This window comes from Cajanus cajan, chromosome 7 (assembly GCF_000230855.2).
Source record: "Cajanus cajan strain Asha chromosome 7, NIPB_CcT2T_4, whole genome shotgun sequence".
Lineage (NCBI taxonomy): Eukaryota > Viridiplantae > Streptophyta > Magnoliopsida > Fabales > Fabaceae > Cajanus > Cajanus cajan.
Genome location: NC_138523.1, coordinates 44,049,132 through 44,065,633, shown reverse-complemented (window position 1 = coordinate 44,065,633; position 16,502 = coordinate 44,049,132). Strand labels below are relative to the sequence as shown.

Below are 16,502 nucleotides of genomic sequence, written 5' to 3'. Positions count from 1 at the left end.
AAGTGTTGTGGTAGCTTTGAAATTAAAAGAAATGAGAGAGGTGAAAAGTGGTTTTCATTGTTGTCCATTCATTTTTGGCCACCTCAAGTCTTTTTCAGGTTCAGGTTTCTCAGCTAATCACCCAACTTCCCTTATTTTGCCATTCTGAATTTAATGTCAAAACACAGGTGTACTTGTTGCATCTTGATGTTAACCCTCCCTCTGTCGATGCGTGAGATAGATTTGGATTCTTGTAGGAGCTACAAGAAAATAATTTAATATTTATTTCATGATAAGGACTTCTTAGTTGCATGTAATGTTAGTTTGGTTGAATGTTCATTTCAAACAGGTCCTCTTTCACTAGATTCTTCATAAATACTTGTAACAAAAAAAAAATAAAGGTAAAACAAATTAAATTTCTTCTATAAGAGGATCCTCTATGCAACAAATTATGCCAAACTTAATTATTATTTAAATATTAATCATATCTAAAAATCATAATTCTCACATGTTAATGAACCAGACTTAGACCATGAGATCATAAAATAAATTTGGACAACTTAAAAAATATTTAACCTAATTATGAGATCAATTTGTATAATTTTTTGTATCATTCAAGCATTTAATTGACTAAGTCAAATATTTAGACTTAAATTTTTTGTGCATCTAATATTTGAGTTTAAAAGATTGTGTATCATTTAAATCTTTGATCGACGGTATTTGTTAACTTGATCTACAATTGATTGAGATTCATCAATTAAATCTTTTATATCACTATTAAAGTAGGACTCAATTAGTAATCAACTAGTTCCAATAATAAAACAAGTAAAAATATCAAGATTTATAGTATCATACAATATAATAATTATAATAACATTATTTATGAGATAAAAGTTATAATAACATAATTTGTGAAATTATTAATATTAATAAGTAACCTTCCACAATTTATGATTATGAAATAAGATATTTGCTCATAAAATATAATTTTAGTATAAATAAGAGTCAACACAAAAAAAAAATACATATTTAAGTGTTTTGACTTTGGATAAACAACAAGTTGTTTCTTATGCATCTTGTAAATAGAAGCACTTTAATTAAAAAAAAAAAAAAAAAAAAAACTCACGAAATGGATAAGGATATTAATTTGTTTTAAATGAAAATAATTATAATCGATATTAACTACAATTCTCATAATTCCAATCTTAATTTTCCGAGTTCAGCTTCATACTTAATGAATAAGTAAATTTGAAGGATGAGAAAAGGGAAGGGGTTATGGGATGAAATTAAAGTTGGCAATAACGTCAAATCCTTAGAAAAGGTATCATAATCCTGGTTTTAAACGATTGAGGTGAGCTTAATAATTTAATTTGAAGGGTGAAAAAGGGATAAAAATGGAATGATCGTTGGCAAATTAAACTTAGTTGCATTGCATGGCATCCAGAGGTAAAAGTAAAATAAAGTGGTAAAAGGTCATCATGATCAATATTATGTCTTCATTGACCATTCCCTTCGTAATTATTATTTTGCTTTTCTCCTTCGACTGACTTTTACTTGATTACAAATTTCAAATTTATGAGTAAACAGTGTACATATTAAAAAAGTGTAACATCAACATCTAATCATAAATCATTATTTATATTTATTATTGTTTATAATAACTACATGAATTTTTTTATTATATTTTTAATTTTCACTTATATTATATAGTACATTTTTTTATTCATCAAAATTACAATAATTTCTATTAAAAAAAACTACATGAAAAATTATATCAACAAACATCTCTTAATAATGTAGCTTTTTTTATAACTAACATGCCTGAAATTTAAGTTCTAAATTTATAATTTATATGTCATAACTCATAAGTAATTGTTAAAAAATAATGCCATGGAAATAATTACGTATCACATTGGTCATTAATTATTTTAGTTTATTAAATTTTACTTGTTTTAGATTAAGCTTGAGCTCAATTCATATAGTGAGCCACCTCGAAGTAAAAAAGTTGGATCAATTTAAATTATAAGTTGATTGGGTCAACACCCGATTCAAGTATGAGATTTCTAGAAAAACATTCATAAATATGAATTAGATTTGACCTGAAGTAAATTTTTCTCTATTGGTACACCAAAATAGGATAATGGTACTTTTGAGAGGTTTTGGATATCACAAGGAATGTATCCTATATATATCAGCCTTCAATAAATATAACAATGTTACTATGATATATACATTTATTATATTCTTACAATGTTACTATGATAACTAAACATTTACTATATTTTTGCTCTATTGAAATTTTCAATAGCTCTCGACTGTCAAAATGCATTTTTGTAAATATTCGTCTTCTGTTCATTATCTCTCGGTTGTATCAAATAACACTGCTATTATTAAGAGATTTTACACCTCAGTATGTATGGGGTGCACGTAGAGATGAGAAATAAATTTATATTTATAGATAATAGTTAAATTTATCTCAATTTTAATAAAAGATATTTAATTTAATTAGATACAAATACATACAAGTATGAGTAATGTTCAATTTATTTAATTGGGTACAGAGATAAAAATGAATATATAATTATATGTTCCATACTTGTACCTATACTTATTTTAATTTTTTAAAAATTTAATTTATTTAATATTTATATAAATTTTTATCTTATTTTTAAATTTATATAGAATGAAACTTAATTAATCTAATATAATAATTATTACTTTATGTTAAAATTTTAATTTTAATTTTTTTTTTCAAAAAATATATAATTAATTTTTTATTATAAATATAGAACAAATACAAAAATATTTAATATTTGATAGAGATGGAGATAAATATATAAATTTCATACCAGTCAGATAAAAAATAAAAATAAATATAGAATATAGGAACTGTAAATAATAATAAAAAACAGGATAATAAAATCCGTATTTATCCAACTCGGTTATCATCCATAGATGCACATACACACATTCTAAAAATTGGTCAAAGTCAATTATCTTATTTCAAAATAATCAATATATACTTATTTTTATGGAATAAGTACCTGATAAGAAAAGTGGCTATCACTATCAGAATATCTCTCGCGAGTAGTGGCCTAAGGGCTAAGGCCATCACTATTGCCTTTTGAGCGAGACTTATCTAAATTAGAGAGACCCATACTCTGCATGGTAAACGCAAAAATAGAAAAAGAAAGAGAAAAACAAAAATTTACAATAAAGAGAAACGCAAAAAATAAAATAAAATAGAATATGTAGTGCATTAGAAGGTGACATGTGGTATATTGTGGTGAGAGCAACATAATTTACTTTTCATAATAAGATCAGTAATTATATAGAGGTATTATTGGAGCATATATATATATATATATAGCTTGTTAAGCACCGGTGTTAATTATTTATGATAGGTTCTACAATTATTTTAACAATAAATAATATTTATATAACAAAAATAAAACAAAATAATCTTATAAAATAAAAATAAAATATTGTACAATAATTACATCTTTTTAAAAGAGTACAAAAAATATTTAGATAAAATAATCGCTTAAATTATAAAATATGTAAAAATAAGTAACGCGTGTGACAGTGGATTGAAGATGACATTAGTAAATAGTCATATTACACTTAATTGAAACACATTTCTACAACATCTTTATTTATTTATTTATTTATTGTATCATATTATATATTTTATCCCATATTGTTTTTGTCTCTTTTTCCTTTATTATAAAATATTTTGAAGATTTGATTTCATGAAGAGCATTGTCGTGGACGTCAACATTGAAACAAGACAAATTCTTACGTCTTCTTTAGGCCGAAAGCAGGAGAGGGGTTACTTTGGATTTTGTGGACGTGAGTGATCTTATACATGCACGTGGCCGAATAAAAGAAAACACCAACCAACAACAAATTGCTATTTCTATTTTAGTAATTTCATATTGGTCTTTTTCTATAAACATTTATATACCTCAAATGAAATATTTTACGTTAAAACTTCATAATAATATAAGTTGACATGTTAAATAAAATCTATAAATATGCAACATTTATTTATATTTTTACAAACATTTTAATTAATTTTAATCTTAATTATCTATTTGAATTATATGGTTACGTTCTTTCTGTATGTATTTATTTTCAGGTCAAAAACATGAGAGAGCTGAATCAACTATGTGCAACTTGAGAAAGTATGTTAGTGTAGAAGTGTTCGGAAGAATTCCTACAGAATTCAGTTTGATTTATCCTATCACATAAGCGATTAAATTTTAAAAAATAGCATCGATAGTAATTATGATATTACTTGCAATAATAATTATGATACTACATGCAAGTTGCCAAGTTTTATCTTATGACGGATGAATGTATTTTTTTAATACACATCGTGTATTTTTTTTATTATTTTTTTTATGAAAATACTGAAAGGAATATTTTCTTCACATGAAGATGTCTTGAGCGCAAATCCACATGGTTTGAAATTTATTGAAATTAAAAAAAAGAAAAAAGAAAAGGTTTGTTGATGGTACGTAATTTGACAAAGGACTAGAGTCGGGAAAAGTGTATGTAAGTGGATGATACATCATAAAGTGGGGTAATAATACATACTGGTTAAGTTTCTTTTTCTAAACAATTAATGGACAGAATTTGAAGATAATAACAAAGTATATACATCTTTATATTTATGTTCTTAAAAATTATTTCCAAAACGATATTTATGCACATTATAATTTTAGTTTCCAGTTTTATACAGACTCGGGTTTATTATTTGTATTTTAATTGAATAAAGTATTTTTTTTAATATATCTTATTTTTTCCAATGTAATATATATCAACGAAACAAAAAGTATTAATTAAAAAACATTTATTTTGACTAAAAAAGCATTATAAATTCTAAATATAAAACCAAAATATTTTATTCCTAATGATCCTTTTTTTTTATATGCCAAGTTTTGATGAATGATATTTTAAGAAAAAAATATTTTTTAAAGAGAGATAAGATAAGAGACAAGACATGATAGAATAATTAATTATTTTATTATATCGTGTCATATTCGATCACCAAATAGACTTAAAATAATGAGTATTATATATTTTGAAGTTAAAGTGAAAGTTATTTTATATCTAACTATTGACATGAATGAATAATAATAAGCAAATGATGCGTGAGATAGTGTTAAGGAAGCCAAAAATCCAAATATTGGTATATATAATCATTGACAACGGCAGCACCGTCTCATGAGGCTGGTGACGAAGAATTAAAAAAGGAAAAAAGAAAAAAGAAAAAAGTGCGTTGCACTCCATGCACGAACACGAACACGATCATGTTTGGAATTGTAAATTATTGAATGGGCTTGCACAGAATAGGAGCTAGCTAAAGGATTTCAATTTTCAACATTCTTACTAACCAGTCAAAGTCAAAGTCAAAGATGCCAATAATTTTATCATGTATTTTTATTTATTTTAAAGAAGTAAAATAAGTTGGTAATATTATTTTATTGGAATTTTTATAAAAGAAAAGAATTATTTTGCCTGGTAGCGAAGCCGGGTGCGCCGAGCCATGAATTAAAAGCGGCTGGGTGTCGGTAAAAGGTCAGTAGAATCAACGTCTTCCATACAAGTCACTTTCCCTTGGGATGCTACGTGCTTCTCTCTTCAAAAAGGCCTCAAATTACTAAAATAAATAATTCACAATAACATTTTAAGAAAACATTGTTTTCCTTTTTCTTTTTTTCTTTTTTTCCCCTTTCTTCTGCAGTTCAATAATCGCGGCATTAATCGCTCTATCTGTCTCCAGTTCCAGGAAGATCACGATTCACACGCTTGTTCTCACTTTTCTAACGAGCGTGCATGTGAGAAAAAGAAAATCTTAAACGCTGCCGTTTCTTCTGCTTCCCCAGCTACACTATCTTCTCGCTCAATTTCACCGCTTCAGTTGAGTTCACTCCTTGATCTGCCACGGTTTCACTCTTCTACACTGAAACACTGTCGTTTTGGGTCTCGATCTCGCTTTTGGTTGCTGCCTCAGGGATAATCATGAGCAAAGCGCCGATTCTCGAGATTGAGCCCAAGGAACTCAAATTTATATGTGAGTCGATTTTTCAATTTTTTTTATTTTTTATTTTTTATTTTTTATTTTTTTTTACCATGCATGCTCATGACGCCATGGAATCTAGTGTAATTTGTAACTGTGCGTTTGTATGATCAATTGAATACTATGCTGTGATTTTTGGCTTTGTAGTTGAGTTGAAGAAGCAAAGTGCGTGCTCGGTTCAGTTGGCGAATAATACCAACTACTATGTAGCGTTCAAGGTCTGAGAACCTTTCTTTTGTTCCCCGTTAGGCACAGGGATTAATCATTTTGGTGTGATTGATGTTATTCTTTGCAGGTCAAGACGACGTCGCCTAAGAAATATTCAGTGCGTCCAAATGTTGGAGTTCTCATGCCAAAAGCTACTTGTGAATTCATAGGTAAATCTTCCTCTGACTTTTTTCTTTCCTTTTGACACTTGACTTGACATTCTTGGAATAATGCCATATCTTTCTACAAATCTTCTTACTATCTTATAAATAAAGTTTTAAATGAAAAAAATAAATAGTTACCGTATTAAGAAAGTAGGAGGATATGGCAAGGAGATTTAGGATTATTCTTTTAAAATGGATCTTATGTGAACCCACCAAAGTCGGTCTACTGGTAGGGTTTTAGATAATATGTACAAAGTCTTTGGTTTTATCCTTGTTGTCACTATAGTACACAAAAAAATGGATTTTATTTGGCCGACGGGAAGATTCAATTATACCTATTGTTCTGGTTGGTATTGGAAAGAGGTGTCTGGGATTCCCTGATGCAACTTAATCATACTCATTATTTAAGTTTTCTTGAAATAAGTTTAGCAATTGTGATGCCAAATGGGTTGAATTTGGCACAAACAGTTTTCTTTTACTGCTTAATGTTGCTTGTCAGTTTTAAATTGTTGTAATTGCAGCAATAAGTTTTTTAATGATTTTTTTTTATAAAAGAAATATCGGTTATCCATAAACAACAGTTGAAAATGAATCCACACATATGGGAAATTAATCCTAGCAACTTAGTTTCTGTCTCCTCCTCGCCGACATTCATTTTGCTGTTTTTATTTGTCATTAAACAGTTACAATGCAAGCCCAGCGGGTACCACCTGATGATATGGTATGCAAGGACAAGTTCTTAATCCAGAGCACAATGGTTCCTGCTGAAACAACCAGTGAAGATGTTACTTCCAGCTTGGTATGGATATTTATTAGCCTGTGGTTTTGTACTCTAGTTGATTTTATTGTTAATTTCTATTTTTTAATATTTTTTGGCTTTTTTGTTTGGTAATGGCAGTTTGTTAAAGATGGAAGTAAATACATAGAAGAAAATAAGCTGAAGGTGACCCTGATCAGCCCACCCAATTCACCAGTTCTCTCTCCTATCAACGGAGACTTCAAGAATGGGCTCGATCATGAAAAAGTTCACATATATAGTAAAGATGAAATCCAATCCCCAGAGCCCATGGTCCGAGGAAACTTCACTAATGTCTGGCTCTAAATTCTTTTCTTTCCTCCATTCTTTTTTTTCATAGACATTTCAAATCCCAGAGAAAGATACTTGAATTTCTTAATTACATATTTAAATGGCTTTGTTGGTTTTTATTTCTGGATTGTTATTTTCATAATTTGAAAGGTGTACTGTTATGGAGTTGCAGAGTGTCTTCACCTTTGGTGTTTCCTTTAGTCTCTTGGGAAGACATTCTTTGAACCTGTTTTAAATTCCCTTCTTTTTTCTGCTGTCGTCATCTCTTCTGTTTTTGCTAGTCTTTGTGCATGTCTGAATGATCAATTTTTTAATTCCAATTCATACATATTAAATAAGCCATTCTAATGTTTTGTTCTGTTCTTGGTTTATGTCAGATTCTTAAAAATCCAGACATGGATCATGAGGTATTAAATCTAGAAGAGGATATGGAGTTAAGGCCAGAGCATTATATGGGGCTGGACTCTATGAAGGATGTAGGGGAGCCAAAAGAAGAAGCAGGGTTAAAAGTGTCAAAAAATAAGGAGTTGAACATGGTAAAGGATGTCGAAGAACTGAAACTGCGAAAGAAGTTAGAGTTAGAAGTGTCAGAAGATCTGGATTTGAACAAAGTAAAGAACGTAGATGAGCTGAAACCACAGAAAGCAGCAGAGTTGAAAGTGTCAAATGTTCTGGATCTGAACAAAGTAAAGAATGAAGAGGAGCTGAAACCAGAGGAAGCAGCAGAGTTGAAAGAGTCAAAAGTTCTGGATCTGAACAAAGTAAAGAATGCAGAGGAGCCGAAACCAGAGAAAGCGGCAGTGTTGAATGCGTCAAACGTTCTGGATTTAAATCCAGTAAATAATGTAAAGGAACTGAAGCCAGAAAATGAAACAGAGTTAAAAATGTCAAAAGAGCTGGAGTTGAAAACAGTAAAGAATGTTGAGGAACTGAAGCCAGAAAAAGAAGTTGAGTTAAGAGTTTCAAAGAGTATAGAGGAGCTGAAATTGATGAAAGCTATTGAAGAGATGAAGTCAAAGCTAGATGGACTTGAGTCAAAACTAAATGCGGTCAGTCATGCCCCCATTCTTATACTGTGAAACTTTTTGTCTGCTTGTATATGTGACTTGCTTCCTAGCAAGTTGCATGTTGAAGCAGATTGCTTTATAAATTTTTCCTGCAACTAGATCAAGAGTTTGGTTATTAATGTGCCTTAGCACTTTTTTGGGCTTATATTTTCATTTGAGAGGTTTGATGCATGAAGTATTATTTAGACCTTTTTCAGCTTACTTTATATTTATTAGCATACTTGTCTAAATTATATGGCTTCACATACTCTTGTGTGATTGTGATTATAAATGAATATGTGTGGTTGTTTTTTTCCTTCCTTTCATTTGATTAAATGACACATGGTTTGAGATCCACTACATTGTGTTTAACAAAATATAAGTTGGAATTAGAAAAACCAAAGGAGTCGGTATATAACTATATACTGACTCCTTTTTTGGATGTATTTTTCGAATGCACAGGAATATATATAACTGTACTGAGAGACTTTACTTCCTTTTAGATTTGATTAGTTGAAAGGTCCTGACAATCCTATAAACTTAATTTTATGAAAATGTTTCTTTCTATTGCATATAGCAATGAAGCCTATTGGTTTCCTCATTAAAATGGAGCAAAAGTAATAGTGGGTCTTTTTATGCTACTCTGAACTAAAGTGATGATGTTTCTTATTCCTCTGCAGTCTGGAGTAACAATATCAAAATTAACAGAGGAGAGGAGGCTCAGCAATCAAGAGACGAGAATCTTGCAAGAAAAATTAGTAAGCTTGGGAATCACTGTCTCTAATCACTGTTTACTTTCTAGTTTACTAGTAATGTTTGTGATTTTTATTCATTGGTTCTTGCCATAATCCTTGGGATGTTTAACATTCTAGAATTTAGAATACTATCAATATATAAATTGCACAATTTTGTACTCTTTCCTCTTTTGAGGTGGGTATATTTCATTTCTTAAATGGTGGGTTGTATTATTTTTGCAGGCAGATCTTATTAATAAAGGTCCAAGAAAAGTTCAGGTCGGGTTCCCACTTCTATATGTCTGTATGGTGGCGCTTATTTGTGTCTTCTTGGGATACCGTTTACACTCTTGATACCTGGCCGATCAATCATATGCAGGAAGCCACTAACATTTTGAATTTCCTCGAATTTGTTAATAGCAGAAGTTTAGGCATAAATCCACTCTATATCTATAAATGTAATAGTAGAGGATCTGTATACTTGACGACGGTCAGCGATGTTCGATCTGATCTGTCTAGTCCATAATCATGTACGTCTCCACATTTGTATATGCAAATTTACCCAGGTGTACAAGTACAAATAATGAGATATATATCTGTCGGGTAGATAACTTCTGTGTATAGAATATAGATAGTAGAAAACTGAGTGTTGTGTTTGCATATTTGAGGCCGTTCATTTCTCTGTAGTTGTGGTGGCACCACCCATGAGTGAATACCAGTCGTGATAGAGCATCTAATTTGAATGTTGAAAAAAGTAAGTATTCATGATCACCTCATTTTAAAAGTGAAATACTTCGATTCTGTCCACCTCTGCAGTAATTATTCCGATTGAGGAACCTGTGGTGTAAGCGCATTTCCGACAGAAATTTTTTAAGAATTATTTTCATCCATGTTTAAAAAAAAAAAAAAAAATATTAGAAGCTAGGTTCAGGCTTTCGTAATTAAATTTCCAGCTAATACTATTCAGTTAATCCGAATTGTGGTACCATTTCTGAAAAGATGGGAACTTGTTGCTAGCAAAATAAATAAATAAACAATATGGGAAATTGTAATAGTTTGGCAAACTTTAAAAATCTTGCCAGTACTTGATATTCAGTGGCCACAATTGTTGATTTAGGACTAGTCCCAACAAAGATTATGTATCCCCCAACTTTTGAGGTGAATGTGCTTTCGTGTTTAAAATAATCTCATTTAACTAAAACCAACATTTCAAAATATTTTTAAGATCAAAAATATATTTTACTCAATAATTTTTTATCTCTATTACCGTGTATTGTGCATCTTAAAAAAAATCGATGGGTGCATATTTTGTTTCATTTTGGTCTCTTTTGTTGCTCGTCTTTTGTTATAGAGTAAACATATTTTATTCCCTTGTTTGCCAAGACAAGGTTGAAAATTTATCATATTTTTCTTCCACTCTCACAAAGCATAATTAACTTATCTAAAAGCAATGTAAATGCGTTTTTTTTTTATATTTTATTTTATTATTATTTATTAAGTTGTTTTTCTCTAAGCAGGCGAGGTGTCACTGTTACGACCCTTCATTCCATACATCAATCATCATTCCTTACAGAATAATAAAAATGTAGACGCAATACCTATATTTCAGCCGGTAAATTAAAAGCATTTTTTACACTTATCTTTTGCAGGCACGTTCTTTTTCTCAACTTCATCACAGCATTAACATATCAATTTTGTCGTGGCTTTTTGGAAGGAATTTCAAAATCCTCACGCTGCTTAATCCTGGAAGATCTCCTTGCATTAACTTTGGACGGATCAACACCATTTTCTCTAACATAGGCATCTTTCATCTCATCACCATGTTTAGCTTTGAAGTTTTTTCCTGAATCTGATGCTGACTGCTTTACTCTTTTACTCCCAACTTTTTTAGAGGTCTGCGATTCCATGTCTTTGGATGCAGAAACACAGCCATATTTACCCTTTTCACCTTTACGATGACCATCAACTCCAGCTGCACATTTTTTCATATATACAGGATTTCCACCAGTACTTTCTGAAACTGGTTTTGAGGAACCATGCATTGAAGCCTCTTTCTGGACACGAGCTTTAAAGGACTTGAAACACTTTTGACAGCGTAAGGTTGCATTTACAAATGCTATGCAGTAATGGTACCTGGTATTACAATGTTGGCAAGACGTCCAGAATGTCTTCTGTTTAACTTGCTTGTTGGAACAGGTGGATTTCCGACAAGAATCCTTCTGATAATTTGAAGCATTTGCATCATGTTTTGCAGCAGACATTTTCACATTTGAGTAATGGTGTGAATCAAATTTCTTCTGACAATTTGTTGCATTTGCATCATGTTTTGCAGCAGACACATTCACATTTGAGTAATGTTGTGAATCAAATTTCTTCTTACAATTTGTAGCATTTGCATCATGTTTTGTAGCAGACACATTCACATTTGAGTAATGTTGTGAATCAAATTTCTTCTTACAATTTGTTGCATTTGCATCATATTTTGCAGCAGACACATTCGCATTTGAGTAATGTTGTGAATCAAATTTCTTCTGACAATTTGTAGCATTTGCATCATGTTTTGCAGCAGACACATTCACATTTGAGTAATGGTGTGAATCAACTTTCTTCTGACAATTTGTAGCATTTGCATCATGTTTTGCAGCAGACACATTCACATTTGAGTAATGTTGTGAATCAAATTTCTTCTTACAATTTGTTGCATTTGCATCATGTTTTGCAGCAGACACATTCGCACTTGAGTAATGTTGTGAATCAAATTTCTTCTGACAATTTGTAGCGTTTGCATCATGTTTTGCAGCAGACACATTCACATTTGAGTAATGTTGTGAATCAACTTTCTTCTTACAATTTGTAGCATTTGCATCATGTTTTGCAGCAGACACATTCACATTTGAGTAATGTTGTGAATCAAATTTCTTCTTACAATTTGTAGCATTTGCATCATGTTTTGCAGCAGACACATTCACATTTGAGTAACGGCATGAAGACTGAGGCGCGACACCTCTTACAGATGCTCCAAACTTGTTGTCATAGAAAGAACGTTTTGCTTGGTCACTCAACACCCCATTGGCTTGCCCAATCAACTTGAAAGCGGCTTCTGCACCAGCAAATTTATTCTTGTCAGGATGAAGCAGCAGTGCAAGCCTCCTGTACTGTTTCTTTATGGTTGCCTCATCAGCCAACCTTTCAATCTGGAGAATTGCATACCAGTCCATTTCAGAGGCAGAGACTTTCTTCTGTGCAGCATTGTGAACCTCGCAAATGGTAAAAATCTGGGTAATGTTTTCAACCTCAGAATACAATTTTTTGGCCTTGGTAGCAAACCTGAGTGCCTCTACAAATTCGCCTCTTTGCATTCTAGCTTCCGCAATTTGCCTAGCCCTCACAGCCTCGTCCTTGTTGCACTCCATCGAAGAATTGGGATCAAAATCCAACTACCCTAGTTCTCTAAATGGAATTCTTTCTGCTTATTCACTACTCACACCTGTTTGACACAGAGAAACCCAAGACAATGAAATTAAAGCTAAGTATCAACATGTCATAAAGTGCTGAAATAAAAACATAATGAGAATGGTTGGTTATGGAAGTTGAAGGTAATGGATTGTGAGAAAGGGAAGGAAAATGTAAAACCCTAAGTAAAGAAAGAGAATGGAACTTACTTGCAGTGCGACGCATTGTTGAGAAAAGAGAGAGGGCGGTTGAAAGCGGGAATGAAAATGGAAGAAAAATATAGTTAAGAGAGAGAGAGAGAGAGAGGAGAGGTAAAAGGTTAAAAAACTGAGAGTGTATGAGAGAAACAAGGTAAGGTACTCATCACCGTCATACTCATCGGAATAACTCATTAACTTCCTTCGAATTTTTTCTAAAAGATTAAACCTAGGTGAAGTCTCTGATAGTGAAGTTTAGTAAGTGGTCCATGGATGGTGCATTTAAAATCACCATAGATATAATATTAAAAACAATGAATGGTTAAGATTGTGATTTAGTGAGAAGATATATTGTACACCTTCACACACTGGATAAAATTTCTGAATATTTTACTGGAATTTTTTTTTTTTTAAATTACCTATAAAAAAAAACAGGTATTACGAAGCAGCTGTCACTTCCAGAACGGGCCTTAGTATAAGACTTTTTGGGTTTTAAGCTTATTGGGCCTAGTTTTGGGCTTCACGGGCCTTTGGACTTTTGATTACTTCTGAGCTTAGTGAGCCTAATGGATTTGGTGGGCCTAAGGTTCTCTTTACTTGGGCTTTATATAGATGACCACCTTTCTCATATATTTGGTAGTATAGGAATTTATATTGTTTGGTCTTGTATTATGGGTCTTAGTATAAGACTTTTTGGATTTTAAGCTTATTGGGCCTAGTTTTGGGCTTTATGGGCCTTTGGGCTTTTGTTTACTTTTGAGCTTAGTGAGCCCAATGAGTTTGGTGGGCCTAAGGTTCTCTTTACTTGGGCTTTACATGGATGACCACCTTTCTCATATATTTGGTAGTATAGGAGTTTATAATGTTTGGTCTTGTATTATGGGCCTTAGTATAAGACTTTTTGGGTTTTAAGCTTATTGGGCCTAGTTTTGGGCTTTGTGGGCCTTTGGGCTTTTGTTTACTTTTGAGCTTAGTGAGCCCAATGAGTTTGGTGGGCCTAAGGTTCTCTTTACTTGGTCTTTACATGGATGACCACCTTTCTCATATATTTGGTAGTATAGGAGTTTATAATGTTTGGTCTTGTATTATGGGCCTTAGTATAAGACTTTTTGGGTTTTAAGCTTATTGGGCCTAGTTTTGGGCTTTGTGGGCCTTTGGGCTATTGTTTACTTCTGAGCTTAGTGAGCCCAATGAGTTTGGTGGGCCTAAGGTTCTCATTACTTGGTCTTTACATGGATGACCACCTTTCTCATATATTTGGTAGTATAGGAGTTTATAATGTTTGGTCTTGTATTATGGGCCTTAGTATAAGACTTTTTGAGTTTTAAGCTTATTGGGCCTAGTTTTGGGCTTTGTGGGTCTTTGGGCTTTTGTTTACTTCTGAGCTTAGTGAGCCCAATGGGTTTGGTGGGCCTAAGGTTCTCTTTACTTGGACTTTACATGGGTGACTGCCTTTCTCATATATTTGGTAGTATAGGAGTTTATAATGTTTGGTCTTGTATTATGAGCCTTAGTGGATGACCACTTTTCTTATATATTTGGTAGTACAAGAGTTTATATTGTTTGGTCTTGTATTATGGACCTTAGTATAAGATTTTTTGGGTTTAGGGCTTAGGGTGTAGATGTAATTTAGTAGAATGGATAAAAAATATATTATTTTGCTTTAAAAAATTCGTGTGACAAATTTGTAGTTAGAACGGGCCGTTCCGTTTTCAGAACGGCCCGTTCTGATTTAATTATTGATGTGTCATTTTTGAATTCGGAACGGGCCGTTCTGATGTTGGAACGGGCCGTTCCGTTCCATTCTTCATGTGTTTTTTTGTCATCTGGAACGGCCCGTTCTGGTCCAATATTTATGTGTTATTTATTCATTTGGAACGGCCCGTTCTGATTTCAGAACGGCCCGTTCCGAGTGTCAGTAGCAGCTGCGTCTGTTGCCACGTGTTTTTTTTTGTGGGTAATTTAAAAAAAAAAATCAGTAAAAAAATCGAAAATTTAGATCCAGTGTGGTAAGGTGTATTATGGTCTACTAGTTTAGATGCATCTAAGGGTGAAAATTGATGATGCACCCATGGACCACTTGTGAAAGTGGTCCTTCAGAGAATTCACCTTACCCCAAAGTGTTTTAAAACCCGATCGAACCGACCTGTTAGACCGGTTAAACCAGGAATTAGTGATTCAGTCGGTTCAAATCTTGAATTGGATCGATTGTGTATTTAATTCATTTTAAATTGAAATGAACCTGTTAATTTTTTGGTTTAACTAGTGAACTGATTGGTCGAACTGGTGGGTCAAACTGATTCAACCATTAATATTTTTATGTATTTTTTTATATAAAATAAAAATAAAGATAATTTTAAGTAAGATGAAAACTGAAATTTAAGATAGGATATGAATTTATTAAAATTTATAAGTAAAATATATTTTACATGAATATTTTTCTAAAAATTAATAAAAATCAAGTCGTGCGGTTTAATTAGTGACTTACCGGTTCAACCTCTGATCCACTAACATAATACTCTAACCTGTTTGATGATTGGTCCGATTTTTAAAACTATAGACAAATTTTAAAAAAATTAAATTAATTCAAATCAATTAATTAATTAAACTAACTATTTATTGTTATTGTTATTGTTATTATTATTATTATTACAATTATTATTATCGATTAACAAAATAAATATTGTGCATCATTTTAAAGTATTTATTTACCTTTTAAATTCAAATTCGAAAGGCATATCATATACCTTGTGTTTAGTAGAAAGGAAATAAATAAATATAAAATAAAGTGTATAGAAATAAGAAGTGAAGAAAAATTGATAAGAAATAAAATAAAATTTTGATTGTTTAGTCGAAGAGAAATTAATGAAAAATAAGATATATATAAGAAACAAGGAGAGAAAAATAAATAAGAATATGGATTTATCATCTTTTAATTTCTTTTCACTTTATATTTTCTCAATTAAATAATCTCTCTTATATTTAAACTTTTTATTTTTATTTTCTCTACCTTATTTTTTACTTATTTATTCTTTACTAAACACGACAATGGATATCAATTATTTAGTTGAAGAAAAATAAACGAGAAAAATCAATATATATATATATATATATATATATATATATATATATATATATATATATATATATATATATATATATATATATATATATATATATATATATATATATAAGATGAGAGAGAAATCAATAAATAAATAAAATAAGAAGATGAGATTCACTATTTTTTAATTTCTATTCACTCTATTTTTTCTCAACCAAACAATCTCTCTTATTTTTACTTTTTTATTTTCATTCTCTCCATCTTATTTTTTACTTATTTATTCTCTACCAAACAAGCCAATAGATTACATCTAAATACTTAAGTTTGTATAGAATATTTTTTTGTTAGATTTTTTATTTCCTATTATAGAAGAGACAATTATGATTTAGTTAACTATTTATGCATTTTTTAGTAATTTATATTATTATTTAGTTAGTGTAATTTAATTACACTCAAATATGTATTTTTTTAATTCTTTTATAA

General features: G+C 30.9%; 2 protein-coding genes across 3 annotated transcripts; one reads left to right on the top strand and one right to left on the bottom strand.

The window, feature by feature from the left end:
• The first annotated feature begins 5,657 nt into the window (after positions 1-5,657).
• LOC109814876 (uncharacterized) lies at positions 5,658-10,112 on the top strand. Of its 2 annotated transcripts, none has more exons than XM_083059786.1 (8): positions 5,658-6,061; positions 6,215-6,273; positions 6,363-6,444; positions 7,122-7,237; positions 7,337-7,528; positions 7,903-8,574; positions 9,252-9,329; positions 9,549-10,112. In XM_083059786.1, the coding sequence occupies exons 1-8, from the start codon at positions 6,010-6,012 to the stop codon at positions 9,657-9,659; spliced, it is 1,362 nt and encodes a 453-aa protein (XP_082915912.1). In that variant the 5' UTR covers positions 5,658-6,009; the 3' UTR covers positions 9,660-10,112. The 2 variants fall into 2 exon arrangements, with proteins under 2 accessions (XP_082915912.1, XP_020234986.2); XM_020379397.2 differs by having other exon boundaries at positions 6,215-6,285.
• A 765-nt stretch (positions 10,113-10,877) lies between these two features.
• Positions 10,878-13,927, bottom strand: LOC145949561 (uncharacterized). The gene is made up of 2 exons (XM_083059784.1): positions 12,968-13,927; positions 10,878-12,792 (listed from the first exon to the last, which is right to left on the bottom strand). Exon 2 carries the CDS (start codon positions 12,716-12,718, stop codon positions 10,994-10,996), a length of 1,725 nt encoding a protein of 574 aa, XP_082915910.1. The 5' UTR covers positions 12,719-12,792; positions 12,968-13,927; the 3' UTR covers positions 10,878-10,993.
• Between the last annotated feature and the right edge of the window lie 2,575 nt (positions 13,928-16,502).